This window comes from Tachyglossus aculeatus, chromosome Y4, assembly GCF_015852505.1.
Source record: "Tachyglossus aculeatus isolate mTacAcu1 chromosome Y4, mTacAcu1.pri, whole genome shotgun sequence".
In the NCBI taxonomy this organism is placed as follows: domain Eukaryota; kingdom Metazoa; phylum Chordata; class Mammalia; order Monotremata; family Tachyglossidae; genus Tachyglossus; species Tachyglossus aculeatus.
The window spans coordinates 6056905-6070087 of record NC_052096.1 but is presented as its reverse complement, the minus strand read 5'-3'; the positions used below and the strand labels follow the sequence as shown (position 1 = coordinate 6070087).

At 56.5% G+C, this 13183-nt stretch overlaps 1 protein-coding gene across 1 annotated transcript in view; it reads left to right on the top strand.

Moving 5' to 3' along the window:
• Nucleotides 1-13183, top strand: part of ARHGEF11 (Rho guanine nucleotide exchange factor 11) — a 67715-nt gene that overhangs the window by 23347 nt on the left and 31185 nt on the right. The window contains exons 4-16 of the mRNA XM_038768255.1: nucleotides 1935-1992; nucleotides 3849-4033; nucleotides 4155-4226; nucleotides 6600-6719; nucleotides 7814-7868; nucleotides 8144-8220; nucleotides 8343-8480; nucleotides 8894-8968; nucleotides 9092-9193; nucleotides 10199-10297; nucleotides 12161-12203; nucleotides 12337-12433; nucleotides 12714-12836. Of these exons, the coding sequence (XP_038624183.1) occupies nucleotides 1935-1992; nucleotides 3849-4033; nucleotides 4155-4226; nucleotides 6600-6719; nucleotides 7814-7868; nucleotides 8144-8220; nucleotides 8343-8480; nucleotides 8894-8968; nucleotides 9092-9193; nucleotides 10199-10297; nucleotides 12161-12203; nucleotides 12337-12433; nucleotides 12714-12836 (1244 nt within the window). The remainder of the gene's footprint in view (nucleotides 1-1934; nucleotides 1993-3848; nucleotides 4034-4154; nucleotides 4227-6599; nucleotides 6720-7813; nucleotides 7869-8143; nucleotides 8221-8342; nucleotides 8481-8893; nucleotides 8969-9091; nucleotides 9194-10198; nucleotides 10298-12160; nucleotides 12204-12336; nucleotides 12434-12713; nucleotides 12837-13183) is intronic.

Below are 13183 nucleotides of genomic sequence, written 5' to 3'. Positions count from 1 at the left end.
AATGATAATAATGACAATAATAATAAATAACAATTCACTGTCCCACTGTCTCTGGGGGTCTTTCCCTCATAGTAAGTGATTAATAAATACTATTATCATTAATAATAATGACAATAATAATAAATAATAATTTCACTGTCCCACTGTCTCCGGGGGTCTTTCCCTCATAGTAAGTGATCAATAAATACTATTATCATCAATAATAATGACAATAATAATAAATAATTATTTCACTGTCCCACTGTCTCTGGGGGTCTTTCCCTCATAGTAAGTGCTTAATAAATACTATTATCATTAATAATAATGACAATAATAATAAATAACAATTTCATTGTCCCACTGTCTCTGGGGACCTTTCCCTCATAGTAAGTGCTTAATAAATACTTTTATCATTAATAATAATGGCAATAATAATAAATAACAATTTCACTGTCCCACTGACTCTGGGGGTCTTTCCCTCATAGTAAGTGCTTAATAAATACTATTATCATTAATAATAATGACAATAATAATAAATAACAATTTCACTGCCCCACTGTCTCTGGGGGTCTTTCCCTCATAGTAAGTGCTTAATAAACACTATTATCATTAATAATAATAATAATGACAATAACAATAAATAATAATATCACTGTCCCACTCTCTCTGGGGGCCTTTCCCTCATAGTAAGTGCTTAATAAAAACAAATAATCAATAATAATGATAATAATAATAATTTCACTGTCCCACTGTCTCTGGGGGCCTTTCCCTCATAGGAAGTGATTAATAAACACTATTATCATTAATAATAATAATAATAATAATAATAATAATGACAATAATAATAAATAATAATTTCACTGCCCCACTGTCTCTGGGGGTCTTTCCCTCATAGTAAGTGCTTAATAAATACTATTATCATTAATAATAATGACAATAATAATAAATAGCAATTTCACTGTCCCACTGTCTCTGGGGGCCTTTCCTTCATAGTAAGTGCTTAATAAAAACAAATAATCAATAATAATGGTAATAATAATCATTTCACTGTCCCACTGTCTCTGGGGGCCTTTCCCTCATAGTAAGTGATTAATAAACCCTATTATCATTAATAATAATAATAATAATGACGATAATAATAAATAATAATTTCACTGTCCCACTGTCTCTGGGGGGGTCTTTCCCTCATAGTAAGTGCATAACAAATACTATTATCATTAATAATAATCATAATAATGACAATAATAACATATAATAATTTCACTGTCCCATTGTCTCTGGGGTTCTTTCCCTCATAGTAAGTGCTTAATAAATACTATTATCATTAATAATAATGACAACAATAATAAACAACAATTTCACTGTCCCACTGTCTCTGGGGGCCTTTCCCTCATAGTAAGTGCTTAATAAAAACAAATAATCAATAATAATGATAATAATAATCATTTCACTGTCCCACTGTCCCACTGTCTCTGGGGGCCTTTCCCTCATAGTACGTGATTAATAAACACTATTATCTTTAATAATAATAATAATAATAATGACAATAATAATAAATAATAATTTCACTGTCCCACTGTCTCTGGGGGTCATTCCCTCATAGAAAGTGCTTAATAAAAACAAATAATAATAATCATATTTTCACCGCCCCACAGTCCCTGGGGGTCTCTGGGTCCTGGCGCCTCTTTTTGTGCCTCCCCCTGTCATTGTCTCCCCCCCGCCCCGCGTCTCTGTGTCCCTTTTTCCTCCCTCCCTCGTCGCCGGTCTCTCACTCCGTCTCTGTCTCTGTCCGCGTGACTTCCGATCCCCCGGGCCGGGAGCCGGCCCGGTGGGCCCTCCCGGGCCGGGACGGGGGGCATGGCGGGTCGGGGGTGGGGGGCACCCGAGGAAGGGATGGAGAGATGGTTGGGGGGCGGGGGGTCCTCAGGTGATGATCTCCCTCCGCCCCCCGACAGGTGAACGGCACCATGGTGACCAACAGTTCGCACGTGGAGGTGGTGAAGCTCATCAAATGTGAGGGAGAGGGGAGGTGGGCTATTGGGGGGCGGGGGGCACGAGCCACGGCGCGGGGGGAATCAGGCTGATCCACTGAGGGCCGCAGGACGGGCAGATTGTGGACGGTAATCCATGCCATCGTATTTCATTCGGTCGTATTTACTGAGCGCTCACCGCGGGCGGTCCGCTGGGCTAAGCGCTTGGACGGTCCAAGCCGGCAACAGATAGAGAGCGCTTAGAACGGTGCTCGGCCCGTAGTAAGCGCTCAACGAATGCCATTATTATTCCCATGAACCCATTTAATAAGAGAAGCGGCGTGCCCGGGCTTTGGAGTCCGAGGTCGTGGGTTCGAACCCCGGCTCCACCACATGTCACCTGTGTGACTTTAGGCAAGTCACTTCGCTTCTCTGGGCCTCAGTTCCCTCGTCTGTAAAATGGGGATGAAGATTGTGAGCCCCCCGTGGGCCAACCTGATCACCTTGTATCCCCCCCAGCGCTTAGAACAGTGCTTTGCACATGGTAAGCGCTTAACAAATACCATCATTAGAATCAGTGAATGGTATTTATTGAGCGCTTGGTGAGTGCAGAGCACAGTGCGGATCTCGCTGTGGGCTGGGAACGTGTCGGTTTATTCTGTTGTCCCGTCTCAAGCGCTTAGTACAGCGCTTTGCACACAGTCAGCGCTCAATAAATACGACTGAACAGATGAAGGGACGTTGGGGAGAGTCCAGTAGAAGATGGTTGGCGGACGTGATCCCTGCCCGCGAGTAGCTGACAGTCCAAAGAGTTTGCAGTCTCATTCAGTGGTATTTTTTGAGCGCTTAGCAGTCATTCATTCCGTCATATTTACTGAGCGCTTACTGCGTGCCAAGCACTGGACTAAGGGCTTGGGAAGTACAAATAGGCAAGAGATAGAGACGGTCCCTACCCTACGATGGGCTCACAGTTAGTGCCGTGTGATGGAGTGGTTAGAGCCCGTGCCTGGGAGTCAGAAGGACCTGGGTTCTAATCCTGCCTCTGCCACATAATAATAATAATGGCATTTATTAAGCGCTTACTATGTGAAAGCACTGTTCTAAGCGCTGGGGGGGTTACAAGGTGATCAGGTTGTCCCACGGGGGGCTCACAGTCTTCATCCCCATTTTACAGATCTTACAGAGAAGCAGCTTGGCTCAGTGGAAAGAGCCCGAGCTTGGGAGTCAGAGATCATGGGTTCGAATCCCCGCTCCGCCAATGGTCAGCTGTGTGACTTTGGGCAAGTCACTTCACTTCTCTTGGCCTCAGTGACCTCATCTATAAAATGGGGATGAAGACCGTGAGACCCCCGTGGGATAACCTGATCACCTTGTAACCTCCCCAGCGCTTAGAACGGTGCTTTGCACATAGTAAGCGCTTTAAAAATGCCATCATTATTATTATTATTATTTACAGATGGGGGAACTGAGGCCCAGAGAATAATAATAATAATAATAATAATAATAATAATGGCATTTATTAAGCGCTTACTACGTGCAAAGCACTGTTCTAAGCGCTGGAGAAGTGAAGCGACTTGCCCAAAGTCACCCAGCTGACAATTGGCGGTGCTGGGATTTGAACCCGTGACCTCTGACTCCAAAGCCCGGGCTCTTTCCACTGAGCCACGCTTTGCTGTGTGACCTTGGGCAAGTCACTTCACATCTCCGGGCCTCAGTTACCGCTTCTCTAAACCGCGAGCCTGATGTGGGACGGGGACCGCGCCCACCCCGGTTTACTTGTGGCCCCCCCGGCGCTCAGTACAGTGTCCGGCCCATAGTAAGCGCGTAACGCATACCATAATAATAATACTAAGCGCTTGGGAGAGTCCAATAAACAGACACATTCCTTGCCCCTTACAGCGGGTGCTTATGTCGCCCTGACCCTCCTGGGCTCCTCGCCCGCCTCGGGGGGCTCCTCCGGCCCCCGGCAGGACCCGGGCCCGCTGGGGACCCCCCGCTCCCCTCCGGCCGAGTCCCCTCCTCCGCCACCGCCACTGCCACCGCCGCCGCCGCCGGAGCGCATCACGGGACCCAGACCCCTGCAGGTGACCGTTCAGCGTTCCCTCCTCTCCCCCCCCCAATTCGTAGTAACGGCATGTATTAAGCGCTTACTCTGTGCAAAGCCCCGTGCTTCCGGCCCGCTGACAGCGGCCCCATTTCCTGCAGGATCCGGAAGTCCAGAAGCACGCCACGCAGATCCTGTTCAGCATGCTACGGCAGGAGGAGCAGGAGCTCCAAGTCAGTGGAGCCGTTCTGCCCCCCGTTCACCCTGTGCCCCCTCCCCTCCCCCCTGCGGCTCTGCCCCTTCGACCTAGGGCTCTGCCCTCTCACCTTTCAACTCTGCCCCCTCACCCTTAAACTTGCCCCCTCACCCATAAGTTTGCCCCCTCACCCTGCGGCTCTGCCCCTTCCACCTGTGGCTCTGCCCTCTCACCTTTCAACTCTGCCCCCTCACCCTTAAACTTACCCCCTCACCCTTAAACTTGCCCCTCACCCTTAAACTTGCCCCCTCACCCTTAAGCTTGCTCCCTCCCCCTGCGGCTCTGCCCCTTCAACCTGGGGCTCTGCCCTCTCGCCTTTCAACTCTGCTCCCTCTCCCTGCAGCTCTGCCCCTTCAACCTGGGGCTCTGCCCTCTCCCTTTTCAACTCTGCCCCCTCACCCTTAAACTTGCCCCCTCACCCTTAAGCTTACCCCCTCACCCTGCGGCTCTGCCCCTTCAACCTGTAGCTCTGCCCTCCCACCTTTCAACTCTGCCCCCTCACCTTTCAGCTCTGCCCCCTCACCCTTAAACTTGCCCCCTCACCCTTAAACTTGCCCCCTCCCCCTGCGGCTCTGCCCCTTCAACCTGGGGCTCTGCCCTCTCACCTTTCAACTTTGCCCTCTCCCCCGCGGCTCTGCCCCTTCCACCTGTAGCTCTGCCCTCTCACCTTTCAACTCTGCCCCCTCACCCTTAAACTTGCCCCCTCACCCTTAAGCTTGCCCCCCACCCTGTGGCTCTGCCCCTTCAACCTGGGGCTCTGCCCTCTCACCTTTCAACTCTGCCCCCTCACCCTTAAGCTTGTCCCCTCCCCCTGCGGTTCTGCCCCTTCAACTTGTGGCTCTGCCCTCTCACCTTTCAACTCTGCCCCTTCATCCTTAAACTTGCCCCTTCACCCTTAAACTTGCCCCCTCACCCTTAAGCTTGCCCCACACCCTGCGGATCTGCCCCTTCAACCTGTGGCTCTGCCCTCTCACCTTTCAACTCTGCCCCCTCACCCTTAAGCTTGCCCCCTCACCCTTAAACTTGCCCCCTCACCCTGCGGCTCTGCCCCTTCGTGTCCCGTCCTCCCCCAAGCGCGTAGCCCAGTGCTGTGCACAAAGTAAGCACTCAAGAAATGTGATTGAATAATAATAATAATGGCATTTGTTAAGCGCTTACTATGTGCCAAGCACTGTTCTAAACACTGGAGAGGATACAAGGTGATCAGGTTGTCCCACGTGGGGCTCCCAGTCTTAATCCCCATTTTCCAGATGAGGTAACTGAGGCCCAGAGAGGTGAAGTGACTTGCCCAGAGTCACACAGTTGATAAGAGGTGGAGCTGGGATTTGAACCCATGACCTCTGACTCCCAAGCCCATGCTCTTCCCTCTGAGCCACGTTGAATTTCATTCATTCGTTCAGTCGTATTTATTGAGCGCTTACTGTGTGCAGAGCACTGGACTAAGCGCTTCCCTGTATGGGCCATTGACCTTTTCTCCCCTTTCTAGACTGTGAACCTACCGTTGGGTAGGGACCGTCTCTACATGTTGCCAACTTGGACTTCCCAAGTGCTTAGTCCAGTGCTCTGCACACAGTAAGCGCTCAATAAATACGATGGAATGAATGAATGAATTGGGAAGTACAAGTTGGCAACAGATAGAGATAACAATACTAATAATGATGGCATTTATTAAGCGCTTACTATGTGCAACGCACTGTTCTAAGCACTGGGGAGGTTGCAAGGTGATCAGGGTGTCCCCCGGGGGGCTCACAGTCTTAATCCCCATTTTCCAAATGAGGTAACGGAGGCCCAGAGAAGTGAAGTGACTTGACCAAAGTCACCCAGCTGACAAGTGGTGGAGCCGGGATTTGAACCCATGACCTCTGACTCCAAAGCCCGGGCTCTTTCCACTGAGCCATGCTGCTTCTCTATGGTCCCTACCCAACAAGTTGAATGAACAAATGAATCCCGTGACCCCCCATCCCCTCTCCTTTCAACTCCACCCCCTCACCCTTTGACTCCGTCCCTTCTGCCCCCTCACCCCGGGACTGTGCCCCCTCACCCCGGGACTCTGCCCTCTCGCCCCGCGGCTCCCTCGGGACCTCGGCCTCCCCGGGGTTCGGTTGTCCCCTCCCGTTTGGACCGGGAGTTTCTTGGGGTGGGGTGGGATTTCCTGGGGGGCACAAATGCCGTCCCCTAGACTCACCGTCCATGGGCACCCCACCTGGGGTTCTGGGAGGCCCAGAGCCCCCGCCGGGGTCCATTCCTCCCCTCCCACTTGGACCGGGGAGTCTCTGGGGGCGGCGGGGGTCTCCTGGGGGGGCACAGACCCCTTCGGCCGCCCTCACCGGCCGCCCACCCCCCCGCCCAGAGGTACTGCGCGGTCTACAGCCACCGGCCGGCCAGACTGCTGGAGGAGCAGATCGAGGGCGCCCGCCGCAGGGTCTCCCAGCTGCAGCTGAAGATCCGGCAGGAGACGGGCAGCGTGGGGGTGAGGGGCGGCTCCTCGCCGCCGGGCACCCCGGGCGGACGGGTGCCCCCGAGGGCGCGTGCCCCCGGGGTGGGGCGGGGGCGCCGGGGATCTTCCCCCCATTTGACAGACAAGGAGACCGAGGCCCAGAGCGGGCAGGCGACCAGTGTGGGGTCACCCACGGGCTCTAGACCGCGCCATTCCGGACTCCTTCCGCCGGGATCCCGCTGCCTCCCTAAATTGCACGGCCTACGGGGTAGAGCCAGCGCTCAGGAGTCAGAGGGTCCTGGGTTCTAATAATAATAATAATAATAATGATGATGATGGCATTTGTTAAGCGCTTACTACGTGCGAAGCACTGTTCTAAGCGCTGGGGGGATACAAGGGGATGAGGTTGTCCCATGGGGGGCTCACACTGTTCATCCCCATTTGACAGATGAGGGAACTGAGGCTCAGAGAAGTGAAGTGACTTGCCCCAGGTCACACAGCAGACATGGCGAAGCGGGATTGGAACCCACAATTTCTGACTCCCAAGCCCGGGATCTTTCCACTGAGCCACGCTGCCTCTCTGTGGTATTTGTTAAGTGCTTACTATGTGCCAAGCACTGTTCTAAGCGCTGGGGGTGGATGCAAGGCGGTCAGGTTGTCCCACGTGGGGCTCCCAGTCTTCACCCCCATTTTACAGATGAGGGAACTGAGGCACAGAGAAGTGAAGTGGCTTGCCCAAGTTCACACAGCGGACAAGTGGCGGAGCCGGAATTAGAACCCACATCCTCTGACTCCCAAGCCCGGGCTCTTTCCACTAAACCACGCCGCTGTGTGACCTTGGGCAAGTCACTTCACTTCTCAGGACCTCAGTTCCCTCATCTGTAAAATGGGGGGGGTGTGATTTTGACCCCACGTGGGACAGGGACTGTGTCCAACTCGATTTGCTTGCTTCTATCCCGGCGCTCAGTACAGTGCCTGGCACATATTGAGCCCTTAACAAACGCCGTCATTATTATTATTATTAAATGGCCCCAGCCCCACTGGGCTGGTACAGAGAGCTACTAGAGAGGTGGGGCGGGACGGGAGGCGTTTCACCAGTGCTCTGACCCCTTCCCGTGCCCCCCAAGGAGGCTCCGCGTTCCCACAGCGATGGAAACCGTGCCCACCACGGGTCATCGGAGGGTGAGTCCCGCCCCCCGCTTCCCACCCCCAGCTCCGGGGCCTGCGGGTTTGACCCAAATCCCACCCGCTTCAAGGTCCCGCCCCGGCCCCCGAAGTCCTTGGGACGAGCCCTTCCCTCTCTGAGTTCCCCGAGACCCCCCGGGGCTCCCATCCCTTGGGCCCCTCCCTCGCCCCGGCCGTGGTGGGCGGGAGGGCGGCCGACGGCATCCCCGGGGTCCGGAGGCGGGGGCGGGTCCGGCCCGTGGGTGACCCCGAACCCGTGCCCGCCTCCGCAGGCCGCCACTCGCTGGATTCGCAGGACGGGGACAGCGGCCTGGAGTCCGGGCCCGAACGCCTCCCCTCCGGGAACGAGGTCAGTCCCGCCGGGAGGCCGCCGGAGTTGGGTCCTCCCCGCCCGCTCGGGCCGGGAGAGCATCCCGGGGTCGCGGGCCGGACGCCGGCCTCACGTCCCCGCCGGCCGGCCCTCTCCCCCAGTCGCTGCCGAGTTGGAAGTCGGTGTTCCTGGACCCCGGCCCCGACAGCCCGCGCACCTCGCCCGTCGTCGCGGCCCGGGGGGCCCAGCGGCACCGGCGCCAGGGCTCGGAACCGCCCCCCGGGCCCGACCCCGAACAGGTGAGCCGCCCCGGGCCGCGACCACCGGATCGGGTACTTCCCCCCATCCCGTGGTCCTCCCGGTTCCTCTCCGGATCCATGGCCCCTCACGCTTCCCCGAGGGGCAGGGCGGCCCGGCCGGGGGTAAGAAGGAAGGCCTCGAGCCGCCTCTCCCGCCAGTTCCCTGAGGCCAACGGCGAAGCGGCGGAAAACGGGGCGAGGGGCGCTCCGGTTGCCCGGGGCTCTCTGGGCCAGCGGTCCGGCTGACCCACGTCCAGCCTCGACCCAGCGGGCGCCCAGTCAGGCCTCTCGGGGGGCGTGAGAGCGGGCGGGGAGCTTCGCCCAGTGCTCTGCACACAGTAAGCGCTCAATAAATACAATTGAACGAATGAATGAATGACCTCCTGCCCCCGATCCGCGCCTCTTCCCTCCAGGGCTCCGATGGCAGCCCGAGACCCCTGATCATCGGCCCGGAAGAAGATTACGACCCGGGTTATTTCAACAACGAGGTAACGGGCGGCGGCATCTCAGCCCGCCCAGCTCCGTCCGGGGGCCGGGCCGTCGGGCAGATGGGACGAGGGGGCCGGGCCCGGCCGCCCGCCTCCGGTGACCCCGTGTCTCCGGCCGGGCAGTGTGACGCCCTGTTCCAGGACCTGGAGAAACTCAAAGCCCGGCCTGCCCACCTGGGCGTCTTCCTGCGGTACATCTTCGCCCAGGCCGACCCCAGCCCCCTGGTGAGTCCGAGAGGGGCCCGCCCTGCCCTCCCTACGGTGACCCACTCACCCACCACCATCATCATCATCATCAATCGTATTTATTGAGCGCTTACTATGTGCACAGCACTGTACTAAGCGCTTGGGAAGTACAAATTGGCAACATATAGAGACAGTCCCTGCCCAACAGTGGGCTCACAGCCTAAAAGGGGGAGACAGAGAACAAAACCAAACATACTAACAAAATAAAATAAATAGAATAGATATGTACAAGCAAAATAAATAGAGTAATAAATATGTACAAACATATATACATATATACAGGTGCTGTGGGGAAGGGAAGGAGGTAAGATGGGGGGAAGGAGAGGGGGAGGGGGGGTTCCCAGTTCCCCCCCGCCCCGGCCCGGCAGCAAATGCCAATGATGGCATTTGTAAGGCGCTTACTATGTGCCAGACACTGCCTATTGGGCATAGGGGGCATCCATCACAGGCCGCTCAGGGCAGCCGTGGGGTTGGAAAGATTCGGGGGCGGTAACCGTCCCCCACCCCAAAAGCCCCGCTCGCAATTCCTTACACCTTCTCCTTCCACCCTGTAGTAACCGCTTACCAAATACTACCGGAGAAGCAGCGTGGCCCAGGCCCGGGTGTGGGACGGACCTGGGTTCTAATTCCCGGTCTGCTGGGGGACCTTGGCCAAGTCACTTCACCTCTCAGGGCCTCAGTTCCCTCGTCTGTAAAATGGGGGTGGAGACCGTGAGCCCCACGTGGGATGGGTAGGGACTGTCTCTATATGTTGCCAATTTGTACTTCCCAAGCACTTAGTACAGTGCTCTGCACACAGTAAGTGCTCAATAAATACGATTGATGATGATGGGGATTGGGTCCAACCCGATTTGCTCGTCTCCACCCCAGCGCTCGGTACAGTGCCTGGCACGTAGTGAGCGCGTAATGAGTACCACAGTTATAATCCTCCAGTGACTGTCCGGTGTTTTCTTTCCTCCACCCCACCCCGGGTCCTTCCCCTAGCTCTTCTACCTGTGCGCCGAGGTTTTCCAGCAGACCAGCCCCAAGGATTCCAGGAATCTGGGCAAGATCATCTGGAATGTTTTCCTGGAAAAGAACGCAGTAAGCAGCCGGAGTGGGGGATGGAGAGCGGGGGCGAGAGGGACGAGGGAAGGGGCGGCCTGTGCCGGGAGGTCCGGGGTCAGCAGGCCGTTGATCAATTGTGTTTACTGAGCGTTTCCTGTGCACGGGGGCACTGTACTGAGCGCTTGGGAGAGTCCAGTAGAGCGATATAACAGACACGTTCCCTGCCCACAGTGAGCTTACAGTCCAAAGGGGGAGACAGACATTAATAGAAATAAATGGTAGGACCCGGCCTCGGATTGAGAAGCAGCGTGGCTCAGTGGAAAGAGCCCGGGCTTTGGAGTCAGGGGTTGTGGGTTCAAATCCCGGCTCCGCCACTTGTCAGCTGGGTGACTTGGGGCAAGTCACTTCTCTGGGCCTCAGTACCCTCATCTGTAAAAGGGAGATGAAGACTGTGAGCCCCCCGTGGGACAACCTGAACACCTTGTAACCTCCCCAGCGCTTAGAACGGTGCTTTGCACGTAGTAAGCGCTTAATAAATGCTATCATTATTATTATTATTATTATTATTATGGGTTCAAATCCCAGCTCCGCCAGTTGTCAGCTGGGTGACTTTGGGCAAGTCACTTCACTTCTCTGGGCCTCAGTTCTCTCATCTGTGAAATGGGAATGAAGACTGTGAGCCCCCCAGGGGACAACCTGATCACCTTGTAACCTCCCCAGCGCTTAGAACAGTGCTTTGCACATAGTAAGCGCTTAATAAATGCTATCATTATTATCATTATTATCATTATTATTATGGGTTCAAATCCCAGCTCCGCCAGTTGTCAGCTGGGTGACTTTGGGCAAGTCACTTCACTTCTCTGGGCCTCAGTGACCTCATCTGGAAAATGGGGGTGAAGACTGTGAGCCCCCCAGGGGACAACCTGATCACCTTGTAACCTCCCCAGCGCTTAGAACAGTGCTTTGCACATAGTAAGGGCTTAATAAATGCCATCATTATTATTATTGTTATTACTGTTATTACTAAGCGCTGGGGTACATCCAAGCTAATCAGGTTGGACGCAACCCCCGTCCCACCTGGGGCTGACCGTCTCAGTCCTCATTTTACAGATGAGGACACTGAGGCACAGAGAAGTCGTGCCCGAGGTCACACAGCCGGGGGTGGCCTCCTCCCGCCTGTGGGTGTCCGTGTCCCTCGCTCTGGAGAAGATTCCTTCCTCCCCGCTTTTCCGGGCTCAGGGATTCGTTGCTCCATAATGCCCTCCTCCTGTCCCTCCTCCCCGCTTCGCTCCGTCCTTCCTCCTCCCACTTCCTTCCTCCTGAACTCCAGTGGGCTCAGAGTTTTCCCCGCTATCCCACCGGATTCTCTCCCACTGCGGTCTGCCTTTCCCCCATCCCGGTGAGGGCCCGGACAACAGCTGGTGGGCACCCTCGCCCTCCCTCCGCCCCTTCCCGGAATCCTCCGGGGCTGCGCGGATAATAATAACGATGGCATTTGTTAAGCGCTTACTATGTACCAAGCACTGTTCTAAGCGCTGGGGAGGATACACATGGATACACATGGGACATCCCCACTTTATAGATGAGGGAACTGAGGCACAGAGAAGCTGAGTGACTTGCCCAAGGTCACCCAGCTGACAATCGGCAGAGCCGGGGTTTGCACTCGTGACCTCTGACTCCCGAGCCCGGGCTCTTTCCACCGAGCCACGGCGGATGGCGATCCTGCCTCCCCGCCTCGGCCTCCCCTTCCCCGGGTCGGTGGGCCCGAACGGGGGCGGCGAGAGGATGGAGGGGGCGGGCGGGGCGGGAGTTTGGGATGTTCCTCTTCTCCCGCCGCCCGGATTCTTGCCGACCCGTCCCGGGCTCCGTTAATCGAACTCTTCCCCGCCCGGCTTCCAGCCCCTCAGAGTGAAGGTCCCCGAGGTGGTACTGGCTGAAGTCGGTAAGCGTTCGACCCCGGGACCGGGGGCGGGCGGGGTGGGTAAGTCCTTTGAGACCCCCCTCCTGGGTGGGCACATCGGGGGGAGCCGCCAGCCGGGCCCATCCCTCCCGGCTCAGCCCCCACCCCCCGCCAGACCTTCGCCTGAGGAACAACGAGGACGTGAGAGGCGCCATGTCGGAGGCGCAGGCGGCCGCGTTGCCGGAAATTCAGGAGCAGATCCAGGACTACAGGTGCCCCGCGGGGGGATGGAGGGCGGTCGTGGGGCGGGGAGGGCGAGGGTGCCCCTCCTGTGTCTACCCGCGTGTCCCCCCGATCTAATCCCGACTCTGCCGCTTGTCAGCCGGGGCGAGTCACTTAACTTCTCCGAGCCTCAGTTACCTCATCTGTAAAACGGGGGTGAAGACTGGGAGCCCCCTCCGTGGGCACCCCTCTCTGCCCGCGGGTCCCCCGCCCGCCCTCTGACTCTCCGCCCTCCGCTCGGCCCCGGTCTCCGCCGATCGCGCCCGGCAGGAGGAAGCGCACGATGGGGCTGGGCAACCTGTACGGGGAGAACGACCTGCTGGACTTGGACGGTGACCCGCTGCGGGAGCGAGAGCTGGCCGAGAAGCAGCTCGTGGCCCTCGGGGACCTCGTGTGAGTGCCCTGCCCAGCCCCGGCGTCATCCCTCTCTGCCACTGTGGGCAGCGAGGTGGGAGGGGGAGAGGATGAAGGTCGCCTCGGGGCCGGACCGGCCGCCCCTCGACCGGGCCTTAGGGCTGGAGGGTGTGGGCATCCTGCTGGCACCATGCTCGTCGCCACGGTAACGGGCCTGGCGCCGTGGGGTGGGACGGCCGGCCGGAACCGCCTCTGGCGGGGGCCCAGACCTTGGCCACCCCAGGGTGCCGCAGGGCCCTGGCGGAGGAGGAGGGGCGTGGGGATGAGAAAGGCCGGTGGCGGAATCAGAGATGGGGCAACCTCCTGCTCCGCCCCAACCCTGGGAG